The 17,818-nt window shown below is 39.1% G+C and overlaps 1 protein-coding gene across 2 annotated transcripts in view; it reads left to right on the top strand.

The window, feature by feature from the left end:
* scaper (S-phase cyclin A-associated protein in the ER) overlaps positions 1 to 17,818 on the top strand; it is a 157,332-nt gene that overhangs the window by 127,268 nt on the left and 12,246 nt on the right. For both annotated transcript variants that reach the window (XM_004915978.4, XM_012966882.3), the window contains exons 25-28: positions 1,675 to 1,904; positions 2,160 to 2,315; positions 4,203 to 4,437; positions 4,691 to 4,840. In XM_004915978.4, coding sequence (XP_004916035.1) covers positions 1,675 to 1,904; positions 2,160 to 2,315; positions 4,203 to 4,437; positions 4,691 to 4,840 — 771 coding nt within the window. The remainder of the gene's footprint in view (positions 1 to 1,674; positions 1,905 to 2,159; positions 2,316 to 4,202; positions 4,438 to 4,690; positions 4,841 to 17,818) is intronic.

Below are 17,818 nucleotides of genomic sequence, written 5' to 3'. Positions count from 1 at the left end.
TTAGTATAAAATGGCTAATTCTTACTTTTCATATGGCCTTCATTTTTCTTTTTAATAGTTTTCAGATTATTTGCCTTCTACTTCTGACTCTTTCCAGCTTTTAAATGGGGGTCACTGACCCCATCATACAAATCAAATCATTTTATTGTTATTGCACCTTTTTGTTACCCGTCTTTCTATTTGGACCATCTCCTATTCATATTGCAGGCTCTCATTTAAACCACTGCTTGGTTGCTAGGGTAATTTTTACCCTAGAAACCACAAAGCTGCTAAAACTGCAAACGGAAGAGCTACTAAATAAAAAGCTAAATAACTCAGAAACCACAGATGATAAAAAATGAAAACCAGTTGCATATTGTCTGAGATTATTATTCTATACATCAAACTAAAAGTTAACTACCCCTTTAAGAACCTGTGCTCCACGAATGCCCATAATGCAGGCAGCTATGGAGCACAGGTACATTTTCCTGCAGACAAATTAACCTTACCTCTGGCACATTAACCTGCCTGTCTGGTATATTCCCCTGCCAAAACGTACCCTCTCTGTCAGACCCTGTAGCAAAATTCATCCCAAAACTGAAGTGCCACTATACTCCCATCATTGCCTCAGCTAACCTTCTCAGTGCCCAGCAACATGCTTAGTTTACTTTAAGAAAATTATCCTCCTAAGGCAACACCTATCCAGTCTGTAGATTCTCAGTAGCATGTACCTCTGTCTTTCCCCATTGCATGATTAACCCTTAACCCCAAGTGGCAACATTGCTTACATTAGCACATCATGGCAGTCATGTCATATCTGACCACTCTGGACAGACATTATGCATGTAGGCAGAATATCACATACAGCCCATGGACATATAAAACAATCGCAAAACAAAAGTTGTGTTTCTCAGTGCTATAGAAATGGGGCAAATGTACTGTTGTGGTCTGTTAATCTTGCTATATTTTTAATATGGCCTTAGCTAACTGTGTGTGTTCATCGCTATATATTATATATATTATATATATGAAGCAGCACTATCTTATTCCCTGTAAATCAAGGTGCTGTAGTAACATGTTGGGGATGGTATGCTGTATTCTGTACCGACGGAAACGTTCGCTCTGACCTATGTGTCACCCACACAGAGAGTTCAAGAAATATTTCTGCTAAATGACATTCGGTGTGTTTAGTTCTTAGAAACTCCTTTACTGCAGGGATTTTTGTTTCTGATGAGCTGATTCCTTCTCTGATGCGGATGTTTTAAATCTCTTGTTTTTACCTAAACTTTCCCTTAGGCTATAGCCGCAGACAATATTGTTGTAGAAATATATCCTAGGATGAGGTGGAGCTCCGATAACAAAGTTTTACTACTGTATTTTAACCATCTGTATGCGAATGGGAAGTTCGTTTTTGAAGCTTGGCATATTGAAAAAGAACCCCATACAACACTCTGCCCCCATAGCCTTTGGGTTAATGAAACTGTATGTTGCTTGTCTTGCTAATGCTCACTATGAAAATCCTTTGGAGGGCCACATCCGACTCTCTGGTCCCCAGGTGGACAGCCCTGATCTAGATCATGTGCAAGGAGTAATTCTTTTATACTGATCAGAATTGCTTTGCAAAATTCCATTTCCGAACACCCATAACACTGCTAAGCTATAGATATTTACACGTCATGTTTTTCTGCTCAATAGTTGTTTATACCTGATGAAGACAAAGCCATCTCTGGAAGAGCAGTCAACAAGCAGGTTTTTGATGGTTTCAGCACTGGACTTCTCCAACTTTGCTCTAAGATATTCACATGCGTAACATCCAGTGCTTTAGCAGGAAATGTACAGCTTGATACCGGCAAAACAAAACAGGAAGCAAAGACAAAATCTTCTGCACCAGATGCTTTTAACAGTAGGATTCAAGATATCATCAGGTATCTAGAAGTGTGAGAATGCATAGGATAGTGTGTATGTGTGTACATTTATGTATGTATGAGCTTTAATAATAATTCCCAGCCTTAATATATGACCCTATGTGTTAACTTCAAGCAGTGTGAGGAGCGTGAACAATATAATATAACATTTACCTAGGTTTTGATACTTCGGATGGCATATTTTACTGGGGTGGTAATGCCCATGTCATAGAAAACCTAGAACCTATGGACTGAAGCTTTGTTTTGTTCTGACAGCTACATTGTGAATATTGGAGTGATTGATAAGCTGTGTCGCTGCTTCCTTTCGGTGCAAGGTCCTCTTGATGACAGTCCAAAAATGTCACTGTTCCTGCAAGGAGCTACAGACCTGTTGAAAGAATTTTGTAGGCTGTCTATGTTTGTCATTGGAAGGTATGGTCCGAGTGATGGAATTCTAATTTCTAGATTATGCTATTGATTTCCAGGTCTGTCCTTGGGGAGCAGCGAAATACACTGAAGTTTCATCAACATCAACATAAAGATCAAAGATATGATCACACCATATCACAGTTCACAGATATCTAGATATTTACACAAGATCAAGTGTGTGTTATAGCTTTGCACTTATGTGAATGACCTGTTTTATTGCAACTGACTATTCTTTATCGATATATAGTGGCTTTGTAAAGAGTGTTTGAGTTTGATTTTGATATGCCAAAGACACAACAGTATGCAAAATAAAGAAAAATTGTATATATATATATATATATAGGGTATCAGGTAAGTAATTATACTCCCTGGAGACTGCCCAGCATTTCTCCCCCGGTAATATTTTTTCTTTTACAAAACTAAAAAGCAGATTAATGTATTCTGGTGGTATAAAGACACATATGGGCATATTTATTATACTGTGCAAGTCAACATCACTGGTGATGTTGCCCATATCAACCAATAAGCAATTAGAATTGAACGGTTACCTACAAGTTAGAAAACAAAAGCAAAGGTCTTATTGGTTACTATGGGCAACATCACTGGTAATGTTGGCTTAAAGGACATGTAAACCCCAGACACAAAAATGTAATCAGTGAATAGCCTCTTTGAAATCTTTCAATAACTGCCAGACTGGTTGTCCAGAGGTTAATAGTAGGGCTGCAACATCCCCGTAATCACTTAGATTTCTTTCTCCTCCTGTAACCCACTCCCTTGGGAATTTGCTTTGATTTCTGGCTTGTGGGCATGCTCAGTTGTTCTAAGCTCAGATTACTAAACACGCCCTCCAGTCTAGCAGCCAGTGAAGAGATGGCATTGCTGGTTCCCATAGAAACTCAGCTCTAGCTGTCTGATTCAGTTTTTTTCCTCGTAACTTTCTCTCCTGAGCTCAGCTTAAATAAAGCAGAATTTTTATCAGACAGTTGTGCCTGTGTGAGCCTGTATTCTTGATGAAATGTATGCTGAATAAGGGTCTGTGTGTGTGTATGCTGTTTTCAGATTTAAATGTATCCAATTATGTATCAGAGGGAAAATGGCCACCAGGTGAAAGTTACTATTTACTTTAGGAAAATGTGATGGTGCTGGCAAGCGGAGGGGATATATGCAGTACAAATGATGCCATTGAGGGGGTGGTGATGTGCCCAACTGATATACATTGTAGGCAAATGTAGGCTTTACGTGTCCTTTAAGGTGGCCATTCATTGTAAGATCCACTCGTTTGGTGAGGTTGCCAAGCAAGCCCATTTTCTTCCGATATACTCACCTACGGGTAGGCAATATCGAGCTAATTCGATTATTTGGCCCCAGGGCCAAACAATAGAATTAAAACAGTGGGCATAGGTGCCGCCAGTCCAACGGAGAAGTCAAATCTGCCGGGTCGAGATCTGCCCAACTTCAGGCCAGATGTTGGTCGGGGGTGCAGAAAACTGCCTTTGGGAATAAATGCACCTAAAAGTGGATTTCCAAAGAGCTTTTTATTTTATTTTTTTGGAATAATAAAAGCCAATGTCCTTGACAGCAACTTTTTCATTGTAATGGATTTAAGGTTATTTTGAAAGTTTTATCAGTTTATCAGATCTCTTCCAGGTCTGTTAAACAGCAGGGAATATAAGCATCCAGAGAAGCACTGCTTTTGTTGCAGTTACATTTACTAGTAACCATTGACTTTTTAAATAAATATACAGTAACTGGAAAACTTGCTTTTATTATGCAAAAATAAAAGTTTGGGGCAGAGATTCCATTTTAGAATCCAGTATTCTATTCTCCCTTGTAGTATATTTGCAATTTGTGGAATTTCCGTCTCAATAATGTTATTCTTTCTGGTTGCAGTTCTTGGAACATTTTTGAAGTTTGCCAAGATCCTACTGGTTTGTCAGCAGCTCTGCAGAGTTCAGATCTTGTGGGTGTTTTGCACATGTTGTATTGTGCCCTTTTCCACAACTCAACCTCAGACCCAAATAATTCCAGCACCAAAGAAACCTATGAGCAGAACACAATCCAACTGGCAGCTCACAGCTTGCAGTTCCTTAACAGCTTTGCCATGCTCCATCTACAGGCTTTCCAGGTAACCATACAGAGAGAAAGGGGAGCAGGACTATTACAAGTATGTAAAGTAAAAAGGCACTCCTCACATTGGTTTATTTATAAGGTTCCTTGTTAGACCTGATAAGTAAGCCTTGTAGGTTACTCTGTGGACTTAAGTGACTACACAAACTCCATGGCATTGTACATTTCTGTCACTTTATTGTTATTTATATCTCCCCAGTTTATTATTTCTTCAGTGCTAATGGCAAAAACCTTTCTTTTCTCTTTCTTAGTCTGTTGTTGGTGCAGAAGGTCTTTCGCTTGCTTTTCGACATGTCATTAGTTCCCTTCTTTGGTTTTGTTCTCAATATACCTGCGAGGATCTTCTTCGTGAAATCATTGTGTGTGTTGGATACTTTACTGTGAACCATGCTGATAATCAGGTGAGAGAACAAAACAACGTACTGCCCATTCAGCTTTGTTATGGCTCTGGCACACCAGGGAGTTTAGTCACCCGCGACAAATCTCCCTTGTTGCGGGCGACTAAACTCCCCAATATGACATCCCACTGGAGAATCATATGTGCAGGGAACTGGGGAATTTGGAGGATGCAGGTTCAAGGCAACTGTGGACAGTTGGCTACTGTTACATTTTGTTTGAGTCTCAAACTAGTCAACCAGATTAGCAGGAGAACAGGGAGACAGGCTTAGGTAAATATTTCAAACCATATTACATTAAAAATCAGGAAAAGGCTGCAAATTTTTTAATTGATATATGTTTCAATGTTGCTTGAAATTGTGTTTACTTTTCAAAAAGCTTAAAGGAGAAGGAAAGGTAAAATCACTGGGTGCCAAAATGTTGGGCAATGTTAGGTTAGGTAGTGGAGGTACTGATGGCTCCTTTGCAATACATGGGCCATTGTCCAAATCAGCAAGGCTATAAGCAAAGATATCTAAGTCATTTATTTTCTATACTGTACAAGGAAACAATTTAATACTCAGATCGTGTGTTAAATTAATATTCAACATCAAAGAAATAATCTAGCAATTCTACTCCCAATATAACTCATTTAAAAGGAAGCTCCACCCAAACACAACATAAAGAAGAAGGAAAGGTACAATCACTGGCGGATGCCAAAATGTTAGGCAGTGATTGTAATCGCTTACCTTATACCCCGGGTTGGTGCTCCTGTTAGGAGAAAATAGCACCAGCCCAGGGTAGCTGTGAACAAGTGATGCACTTCCTTCTGTCTTCTTTCTTCATGATTCCGGGGCTGACACGAAGTAGAGTGATACAGCTACCCAGGGCTGGTGCGATTTTCAGGCACAGGAGCACGAGCTCTAAGGTAAGCGATTACAACCACTGGGGGTTCCTAACATTTTGTCAACCCTCAGTGATTTCCTTCTCCTTTAAGTTGTGTTTGGGTGTAGTTCCCCTTTAAATTAGTTGTATTGGCAGTAGAGTTGCTAGTTTGTTTCTCAGATTGTGTGTTAAATTAATATTCAACATCAGAGTGATAAATAGTTTTGTTGTATAGGAAACAAATGATTAGATATCTGTGCTGTTAGATAGTGGCACATGGATTGCATCAGTACCTCCTTTACCCACCTCAGGCTTTAACATCAGTGAGTTTTATATTGCCAGGAAAAAAACTTTTTTTTAAACAGTATTGTTTCTTCAGTGACAACTGAACTTGCTGTTCCTGATACAGGAAAGTAGTTCAGCATTCATAGCAGATTGGCTAACCTAGCCTGACCATATTTCCTCATAGGGTTGCCACCTGGCTGGTATTTGACTGGGCTGGCACTGGTATTACAAATTTATCAGGAATGTACTTGCCGGTAAATTTGTAATGTCCTATAAATACCTCTTTTCCTGACCCTCTCCACTTCCGATCACCCTTTGAGCTCTGGGTCCACCTTTGCTCCGCCTATAATTCCTCCCAGTCTACCCATTTACCAGCCCCATCCACCTTTCCCCCCACCCAGCCCACCTATTTCCCCACCCATTACATCGTAGCCCACCCCCAAATGACTTCACGTTGGGTCCCCAACCCGAAGGCCAGTATAAGTCAGTGAAAAAGGTGGGAACCCTAGTTTTTTAAAGTCCTGCCAAAAGGTGCCATTAGGATAATTTTGATTAATTATGCTAGTTATAAAACAAAAAATAAAAAACTGTAGGGTACCAGGTCTATGGTAATGTTCGTTCTAAATTGTGTGCTAGTTAGTAATTGTGTAATTGTGTGCTAGTCAGTTAGTATTTGCATCACAGACTTGTATCAGTGTGATGTGTAGCTGAGTATTATTTTTGTGCGTTTGCAAAGCTTATAAATATAACAAGTGGTAAAACCTCTTCCATCCATGTCCTATAAAAAAAACATAGAAAAAGCTTAACATTTGTGACCTTTCTGCTTATGGTTTGCCACACTAACCCAGCCAGTAGGTCACACCCTAAAGCTGCTATACTGTGTATTGGAAGGCTGTAGGTGGAGATTAATTTTTTGACAAACTTCTTTTATAAGGAAAGGTACCATCTCAGATATTGACTGCTTTATAGAAGGTAAGAAAAGACCTGTGTTTGGGATTGGTCTCTTAAAATTATTTTCCCTTCCCAATAGAAATATTAACAAATTGTTCAGCATGCCTTTATTTAAAGAATTCATTATTTATTTGATTATAAATCGTCCCCCCATAGTCGCCATTTTGTATATCAATAAAAATGTCACTGGTTTTAATGAATATAACATTGCACTAGTACAATGCCTGCAGTGTTGTTATATTATTTACTATTTACAGGGCAATAATAGCTATAAGTATGCTGTCCCCATGCTCACCTTCCAGGGCCAACTGTCCAGTGTTCTTTTTCAACATCACTTAGAAACAATAGAAATCAGTGGATGGCTCAATGTTAATTGCAAAGGCAGCCATATTAATAATGTCACTGGTGCCATAAAGATGGGGTGCTCCCCTGAAGAATAAAGGTTGATTGCAAGCCTTCTTGCATACAACAAGTCTGTAGAATAAAGGTTGATTGCATTTGTTCCTCATAAATTACAGTGGAATCCCCCCTTACATTTTTTGGGGGACCAGAATAAAATGGTGGAAAATCCAGCAAAATGTAAAATCAGGGAAATGCGTGATGCCTTAAATATTGGTGGGACCATAAAACTTAAAAGCAGGGTATGTAAAATTAAGGTTTCTCTGTATAGATATTTTTGTGTATCGCAACTTCAATTCAACTCCTATTCTAGTGGCTAACGCGTTTTTTAAATGAATTTTGAATGAAACTGGAATCAAAGTATAAAAACAGAAAAAGGCTCCCTGAACCACCTGAATATTTACAAAGCTCTGCCGTAAGCATTGCAAGAACCTTTACCCAACCTTGCACAGCTTAAAGCCTGAATGTTGTCTTTTTGCTAGCTCTTTGTTTGGATAGTTCTGTTCTGAACTAGTAGTTTGCAGGCTAGTGGGCCACATGAATGAGATACTTTAATAATCTGAGGTTTTTATAAGATTACCGATGTCAATCCAATCTATTTTAATTGCTTCATATCAAGGAAATATCTGTTTTAGTATACATCATGGTAGTACAAATATTGTCTCCAGAAATAAAGCAGCAGTGGTTTAAATGAAGGGATCCAGCCCTATTGTTGTAAGTGTTGTCAAGTGTCACAAAGGCTGCACTGCTGAGAGCAGATCTCAAACACAAGCTGCTTTCTGTTGCTGTAGTTTCTTGATGGCAGAAACCTCCCAGGCGTTCTGTGAACAGCTTTTCTGGAACACTTTAATACTCCAAATCTCCTCGTTCATTAGTCACTGCTAAGCTCTCACTGCCGCCTGCTTTGACTCTATATGCGGATCTATGTTTATTGTATATCGGACAAGCTATTTATTAGCCCTCCAGCTAATACAACTATCCAGGGATATCTGCCCCTCCCTGAATGTCTTTAGTAAATCATATTGACAGAGCTGAGGATAATGTGGCCTTTTTTTACAATATTGCGTCATATCATTTCAAGTTAAGGGATTTATTAGAAAATCTCTGTGGTTCTAAAACCTCATATTCTTTTAATTTTCTTATTTTATACCCATATTTATATCTAGTTCATCTTTGTTTTTATGTTAAAGAAAATATGGATTTCTACATGATGCTTTCAACATATTATTTACTTTATAGTGTAATACAGTGGGGAGTTAAGAGGTACATTATTGCTCTGGATATCACATACTTAGTACATATACACAAATATACTTAACACTTATACACATATAAACAACTTTGCAGTGTCCCATTTGCCTGTTTGCTATGTCTATAGTAAGAAACACAAATAATGCAGCTTGTTATAGGCATTTCTGCAGCCTTCTTATTCTGCATTGGGCAAACAGCTGGTATTGCCAAGGCTGGAAAACAGTTGTATTGTAGTGAGTAATAATAAATATGCAATAATGAACTTGGAACCAGATATGATGGGAAGGAAGTGTCTACCAATTTTACTGCACAAGTCACACTCCCCCAGCACATGGTGTACCATGAACAGGGAAAGGGGATGTACCCTAGTGCCAAATAAAGGCTTGTGCACACCTACATTTTTAGATGCAACAACAAAATTCTACCAAGTGAAATTGCAGGTGTGTACAAGGCCAGTTAAAGAAGCTAAATACATTTATCATGCAATATGTGGTAGGTTGGCATAAACTAATAAAGGCATGGTCTTTAGAGGCAGTATTAAGGACTAAAATAATTATAGCCTAGTTGCCTAAGTAATATATGAAGCTTACGATATGATAGCAGTACTGTATATCACAAAATAAAACATAACTGTAAAGAATATACTTGTATATCTTATGGTTTGGCAGCTTTTAGTTTAAGGCACCATTTTTGGCCCCAAGCCTTATGCTCATGTTTAAAGATAGATCCTAAACTTACCTATTGGAAATTGGCAAAAGGCCAGGGGCAGTAATGTGTATATATAGTTGTCATAGGAACAGATAGGGCTGGGGGGAAGAAGGGGAAGACATACAGAGGAAGGCTGAGTTAACCTTAAGAAAGAAGATAAGAGCAAGAAAAACAGACACTGGGAGACTGAAATAGAAGGAAGGCTGAGATATGCAACAGAAGAGAATAAGGAACAGAGTGATGTAACAGCAATATAAGAAGCATCAGAGGAATATGGGAAGCAGAGGAGATAAAAAGTAACAAGCTATTGGGGGCCATGGACAGACTGTGTGGCATGCGAGATAGGTAATGTATATGTGTTGCAAACAAGAGCAGAGAGGGCCAAAGGGTGTGCAGGTCAGATTTACCCATTTGTGAATAGCCATTTTCAGAAAAATGGACCCTAAACTGCTTAAAAAAACAAAACAGCATGACCTTCCTCTGTAGAGTCCTAGTGGTGTCACTGCTGATTGAACATGCTGCTTTGTTTATACATAGGCAGAGAAATAGCAGACGCTACTTTAAAGAGGGAGCACCAACATTCAACGTTTTTTTTCATCCTTTATATAAATAATCTGTCAGAAATGTTGCTGATAAACAGTCTGAAGCTACGTCTGCAGTGTGGAGGGAATTCTTAGTCCTGAGAAGAGGGAGAAGTAGCATTTAGGAACATAGATACTGTTGGGAAGAAATGCAGGAACTTTCCTTCTGCAGATTTGCCACTTCAGCAAGAATCTATAGGATCACAGTTATAGTAGTACGAAAGCTTTTATTTGATTGGACAAAACACCTACACAGGGTTCACTCATTCTAATATTTTGGGAAGTGATATTCTATGGTTAGCGCTAATTTTTGCCTTCATGTCTCAACACTGTGTAATGTGTTATAATCATGACAAACGTACAGTCACACTTGTGTATTTGTCAAATATCTTTAATGTGATTTGCAGTATATTGACAAATGGAATACTTGTGCATCTAATATATATACCAATATACATATTTTACAACAAATACAGCAATAAAGTCCACGTTCTGGTTACAGTTGATTCAGCAGAGGTAATGTAAAATATATATACAATAATGTTTGCAGATCCCAGTAACTATAATTGTAGTTTTGGTAGTAGTGATTCAAACGGATGCACTTCTTAGCTTGGTTTTATGTGTGCTACTGTATGTTTGGTGCTTCTCTCACCTCATCTGCCCAAGCCTGCTATAGCCATCTGGGTTTCTTGGCAGTCAGGTGCCCTTGGAGCTGCAGAGTGCCATTACATTACTATAGGTCTATAGCTTAGTATTGGAGAGGGAAATGTTAGCCTCCCAAATATGAGTGTCATTTATACATGCCATTTTCTCATTTATGATATTAATTGTAGATTTAGTATGCTGTCACCTCATTGTCTCCTGAAACCTTTCAGTTGTTATTCATCCAGTTGAGACGGTAAGCCCCATGTCTGTATGCAGCATGTTACAGAAGTAAGGCCAACATCTCTGTATGTCTCTCCTCAGGGACACTTTTATCGCTGGAGTCCAGCCAAAAGAATGTCTCATTTGGGCTCACCAATCAATTTGTCATTAGTAACATCCTTGATGTTTGTCTGACTGATTCAGACCTCCAAAAGCTTTGAAAGTTTTATATAGGTATATAAATTGGCTAGTTTGAATAGACAAATTGATTGGCAAACTGGCTATATATATATATATATATATATATATATATATATAGTTTTTTTCCCTGAGGAAGAGCACAGTTGGTGCTCGAAACGTTGGATCTCTTTGCTTAAATAAACTTACTATATTTTTGCCAAGTCCTGGTGAGTGCAGCTCTTTTTTCTTGCTATATATATATATATATATATATATATATATATATATATATATATATATAGAGAGAGAGAGAGAGAGAGAGAGAGAGAGAGAGAGAGAGAGAGAGAGAGAGAGAGAGAGAGAGAGAGAGAGAGAGAGAGAGAGAGAGAGAGAGAGAGAGAGAGAGAGAGAGAGAGAGAGAGAGAGAGAGAGAGAGAGAGAGAGAGAGAGAGAGAGAGAGAGAGAGAGAGAGAGAGAGAGAGAGAGAGAGAGAGAGAGAGAGAGAGAGAGAGAGAGAGAGAATGAATCAAGTTCAACCCTTCCAAGTAAACCCAGCACACAAGTAGTAGATATGTAATATTTCATAATCATAGTTTTTATTATATCGTTTGAGATACAAATCTTTTATGATGGTGCCATATACTTTTTTTTCCCGCAGCTTAGCACCGTGATGTCTGTCAGTTGCATTACAAATTGCTGACAGGTGTAAGAATCAGCCAATCAGAGCAGGTAAATCCCAGCATGCATGAGTGTGTTGGTTACAGCTGCATAAAAGGGAACTTACAAATAAACTGTAAAAACATAAAAACCTGTAAGGAAAGAAACAGCGTAATAATAACCAGGGCTGCCTGGACCTTTCTTTCTACTCATGAACCCAATACATTATACATTTTTAGCAAGTCATAATGTGAAACTATAAAGTCTATTTAATATCAGTGTAGCACTTACAAAATGACTTAAATTCCCAAGCTAAAAAATCAGTTATTCTTAGTGCAGAGCAGGGATGTGGCAATAATAGAACCATGTGTAAGTTTGCATATTGACAAACAGTAAGTACTGTTTTATTCACCAGCTGAGAAATATCCTGAGATGCTGTTTCCAAGAGAGGTTAAACAGTGGCAAGCCTGCTTAGAACTCACTGGGCTTGAGCAGCAACATCTACTGGAGTTAATTCCTCAGGACTATAGCTTAGGGTGGTATGTATAGATTTTGGTGCAAGTGAAATGCACTTTTTGTAAAATCTTTTTTCTGCAATATCCCCATTTTGGTTTTGTAAAGTGAATTACTTTTCATAGCTACATACTGCATATTTTAGTCCTTTATATACACTAGGTTAGTCCCTTGCTGTTGCTGATAGAGCTGTCTGGTGGGCAATCTTTCACTTTGTTTTAATACAGTGGTTTATGAGCATGAGATTTCCACCCACAGTGCAGTCTGAGCAGCTGCTGGTATGAAGCACAACAACTGACTCTTTAGACATCTTGAGCTATTTCCTCCATCACTTCCACCACAGATTGGCTTATGATCCTTTCCTCTGTCTCACTATAGAATTTAAAGCAGTAGAAGTTGTGAGGTGTGCAGTATAAATCGTGTACATAGGGATAGTTATTCTGACTGTAGCTAATATAGTAACAGCAGTTTACCAGAAGAGTCTAATGTGTGGTTTTTTTGCAGCATTGGGTATATGGAAGAGTCTATCCGTGTCCACCAGATGGAGACTTGTCTGATGTTACATTTAGAAAGCTTCTTATTTCATTATTATGAAGCTGATATTAAATGTTAATTTTCATGATAGTATCCCTTTAAGGCATATTTATTAACCAGCATAGTCCTATGATCTGTCTGCTGGAAATCAATGTATGTTATCCCATAGTACCACATTTTATAATATATATAATATAATTTTATAAGGACAGTTTTCCAAAGATACAACAAATGCAGTATTAATGCCCTTATAAGGGTTTAAACCCTACAGAGCTAAGTCCTTTTCCAGAAGTAGTAGCAGTAGACAATAGTTTACTGCCTGTCAATATATTTTTCTGGCAGTGAGCTTGGGGCTAGCCTGACGCTGTTATAGTAGGTGTTAAACTGTTCCATTGCACTCACTGCTCTGATAAAGATGGCTACTTTCACACTGATTAAATGAAACAGTTTGTGTACTGACAGGCTCTAGGGGAAATATCCAGAGTATAGTGATTGCTCCCTGGAGCAGGTTAATAAAATCCCAAATGAGTTTGCTCCATATTATTTTCTATACAGTGGCTTAAACTGGCCATACATGGTTACATAGTTACATAGTTAGTTACATAGTTACATAGGGTTGAAAAAAGACCATTGTCCATCAAGTTCAACCCATCCGAGTAAACCCAGCACACAACCTATACTAACCAATCTATACACTCACATACATAAACTATATATATACAACCAGTAATACTAACTGTAGATATTAGTATCACAATAGCCTTGGATATTCTGCTTGTTCAAAAACTCATCCAGGCCCCTCTTAAAGGCATTAACAGAGTCTGCCATTACCACATCACTAGGAAGGGCATTCCACAGCCTCACTGCCCTCACCGTGAAAAACCACCTACGCTGCTTCAAATGGAAGCTCTGTTCCTCTAATCTATAGGGGTGACCTCTGGTGCGTTGATTGTTTTTATGGGAAAAAAGAACATCCCCCAACTGCCTATAATCCCCTCTAATGTACTTGTACAGAGTAATCATGTCCCCTCGCAAGCGCCTCTTTTCCAGAGAAAACAACCCCAACCTCGACAGTCTAACCTCATAGCTTAAATCTTCCATCCCCTTTACCAGTTTAGTTGCACGTCTCTGCACTCTCTCCAGCTCATTAATATCCTTCTTAAGGACTGGAGCCCAAAACTGCACTGCATACTCAAGGTGAGGCCTTACCAGGGACCTATAAAGCGGCAAAAATATGTTCTCATCCCTTGAGTCAATGCCCTTTTTTATACAAGACAGCACTTTATTTGCTGTAGTAGCCACAGAATGACACTGCCTGGAATTAGACAACTTGTGATCTACAAAAACCCCTAGATCCTTCTCCATTAAGGATGCCCCCAACACACTACCATTCAGTAGATAGTTTGCGTTTATATTATTCCTACCAAAGTGCATAACTTTGCACTTGTCAACATTGAACCTCATTTTCCAGTTTGCTGCCCAGTTTTCCAATTTTGTCAAATCGCTCTGCAAAGCGGCAGCATCCTGCATGGAACTTATAGTTTTGCACAATTTAGTGTCATCAGCAAAAATAGAAACAGTACTCTCTATGCCCACCTCCAGGTCATTAATAAACAAGTTAAAAAGCAAAGGACCAAGGACTGACCCCTGCGGTACTCCACTAACCACACTGGCCCAATTAGAAAATGTTCCATTTACCACCACTCTTTGTACTCTATCCTTCAGCCAGTTTTCTATCCAATTACAAATATTATGTTCTAGGCCAATATTCCTCAATTTGATCATTAACCTTCTGTGCGGTACTGTATCAAACGCTTTAGCAAAATCTAAGTAGATGACATCAACTGCCATTCCAGCATCAAGGTTCCTGCTCACCTCCTCATAAAAGGCAACTAAATTAGTCTGGCAAGATCTGTTACGCATAAAACCATGCTGGCACAAACTAATAGTATTGTGAACTGCAATGTATTCAACTATCCTATCCCTTATTACCCCTTCCAGAAGCTTTCCTACTACTGATGTCAGACTAACAGGCCTATAGTTTTCAGGCTGAGAACGAGATCCCTTTTTAAATAACGGCACCACATTAGCAATCCGCCAGTCTCTCGGCACCATGCCAAACCTCAACGAATCCTGAAAAATTATGTGAAGAGGCTTGGCAATCACAGCGCTCAGCTCATTTAATACCCTGGGATGAATCCCATCCGGTCCTGGACCTTTGTTTACCTTTACATGTTCAAGTCTCTTTTGAATTTCCTCCTGAGTGACCCATGCGCCAGTAGCTAAATTACTAGAACTGGGCATATTAAAAGGGAAGCCTTCATTATCTGGCTCCTCAGATGTATAGACAGATGAAAAATAAGAGTTCAAAATTTCAGCTTTTTCCCCGTTCTCATCAACCAACGTACCTCCCCGTGATAATAAAGTTCCCACCCCTTCTTGCTTCATTTTTTTACTATTCACATAATTAAAAAATAATTTTGGATTCTTTTTACTCCTAGCTGCAATATCCCTTTCCATCTCTATTTTAGCTTGCCTGATAGCTTTTTTGCATGCTTTATTTGCTTCCTTGTACCTGATGAAAGTTTCCGCTGTCCCAGCTAACTTGAATGCTTTAAAAGCACGTTTTTTATTACCAACCTCGACCTTAACTCTTTTATTCAGCCATAAGGGTTTTGCTTTGCGATGCCTCTCCTTGCTTACAAGGGGAATATACTGTTGTGTATACCTGCAAAGCAATGTTTTAAAGATGTTCCATTTTCCTTCTGTGTCTAACCCCATGAAAAGCCTTTCCCAGTTGACACATTGCAGAGATGCCCTTAAACTGGCAAAGTCTGCACGTCTAAAATTGAGCGTTTTAGTTACTCCCTTATAGAGCTGTCTCTGTAGCATTATCTCAAAGGAGACCATGTTGTGATCACTGTTCCCCAAATGCTCACCCACACAAATGTTAGAGATAAGTTCAGTATTATTAGATATTACCAGGTCCAAAATAGACTCATTCCGAGTAGGTTCTTGAACCACCTGAAATAAAAAGTTGTCATTTAGCATATTTACAAACCTACTAGCTTTTTCTGACTTAGCCACCCCATTACTCCAGTCAATGTCCGGATAATTAAAGTCCCCCATAATAACAACTTGACCCAATTTTGAAGCCTCCTCCATTTGCAAAAGTAGCTGGGCCTCATCCCCCTCATCTATACGGGGTGGTTTATAGCATACACCAATGATCATTTTCTTTGTGACCTTCAGCCCTACTGAAATTTCTACCCAAAGAGATTCAACGTTTTCATTGGTAATGTCTTTATTACATGGCTTTAAATCTGACTTTACATAAAGACAAACCCCTCCACCCTTTTTAATCCCTCTGTCCCTCCTAAAAAGCGTATACCCATTTAAATTCACTGCCCAGTCGCATTTTTCATCCCACCAGGTCTCAGTGATACCAATTAAGTCATAATTTTCAATACATGCAATAGCCTGCAGCTCCCCTATTTTTCCCGACAAGCTACGCGCATTAGCCAGCATGCAGCGGAGATTACTACTTCTTCCTCTACAGCTTACATTAGCTAAAGGACAGTTAGAGCTAAGGTGAAAATTAGTCTGTTTCCCTGGTAAGATTCACTTGTTTGGTAAGGCCGCCAAGCGAGCGGATCTTCTCCCAATATGCCCACCTGGCCTGGTCATTTGGCCTAGGGTATCAAAAATGTTGGATATAGGCGACAATGCGGCCACCGATCCAACGGAAAAATCAAACCTGCCCATTTGAGATCTGTCCAATTTCAGGCCAGATGTCAGTCTGGGAAGACCCGTTGTTTGTTCCCATACAGGGGGAGATAAGCTGCCAAATTGGTCTAAAGGCCTCACTGTATCTATGGATATTTGATTTATTTCTAGTTTCTACATACTCCACTTACTGGGTCAGATGTTTGCTATACACAGTGTACCCTGCACAACAAATTTCCATTAAAAAAAAAAACCTAAAAAATGACCTTCCCTCTCAAAATATTTGCAATAGAAATACTAGACGGGAAAGGTCTCTGTATTATTGTATTGCCTGCCTTTCCTCTTTTGACCAAAGTGGAAAATTCTGTATTAATCTATTTCTCACACACATCCTCCCCATCATTACCTTATTTGATGCTGTGCTGCCCAACATGTTTAGTGGCAGATTTGTTGATGCTCACCCCCCCCCCCCCCCCCCCCCCCCCCCCCCCCAAGCAGGCAAAAAGCTTGTCAGATGGCGCTTGTTTGGGGATTTAGGGCTAAAGAGATACATCAACAAAGTGATTCTTATTGCTGCACTTAACAAGGAATGTGCTACTGTTTTATAGGCTCTTCAGCCCAAATCCCCAGCAGAACAGCAGCTAATGATATGTCTAATTACACTCAATTCAACACTAAATCCTGCATCTGCCTCTTACAGGATATAGATATTCCTGCAGGGAAACCTCTGCCCCACCCTAAGATTAAATGAATGGAAATTAACTGTTTAGCGTGTAGCTCGGTTCCTAGTTTATGGGATCTAGAGAATTAGCTGAGAGACCAATGTATGGGGTATCTGCTTTTCGAATGAAGGTTTAGGTCGGTGTATTGGTCCTGCAAATGTACCATCTGTTCTGTACACATCATTGACACGTCTGATGCACAGATTACCTAATGCTTCAATCTGTGCTGACAGGTTCTTTAGCAGTTTAATATAAAACAGAATCAAACAGTTAAACAGCCATTGATAGAATAAGATAGATGCATTATTATTAGTCTTAATAACTGAAAGAAGGAATAAAGCACAATAGGGATTTATATTGTACATGTATTCACTTGATTTAAGAGTCACATGCAGCTACTGTAAAATAGGGACAGATCTCATTACAAAGGAAAGTAAATCCGGGCATACTTCTCATCCTCCTCAAATCAAATGTAAAAAAATGCAAGTCACTTTTTGGCGGAATATGTTACACCCCTATTTAACTCTTGAAGGTCATGTCGCATATTCATCCCTATTACCCAACCCTGTGCCTGATTAAGGCTATTGGAATAAATTGAATCTTGCAGGATGGTGTCAGATGTTAGAATGAAAAAGTCATGTGGTCTCTGGAAACCTCCCCAACCGCTTACAAACCCAAGTTTGGGGCCACAATAAAAGTATAATTGCAACCCTTTATTAAATATCCCCAACTTCTTGGGGCAATATCC

The sequence above is a fragment of the Xenopus tropicalis genome, chromosome 3, assembly GCF_000004195.4.
Source record: "Xenopus tropicalis strain Nigerian chromosome 3, UCB_Xtro_10.0, whole genome shotgun sequence".
NCBI lineage: Eukaryota > Metazoa > Chordata > Amphibia > Anura > Pipidae > Xenopus > Xenopus tropicalis.
Note: the sequence above shows the minus strand (reverse complement) of the source record. Positions and strands in the feature narration are given on the sequence as shown.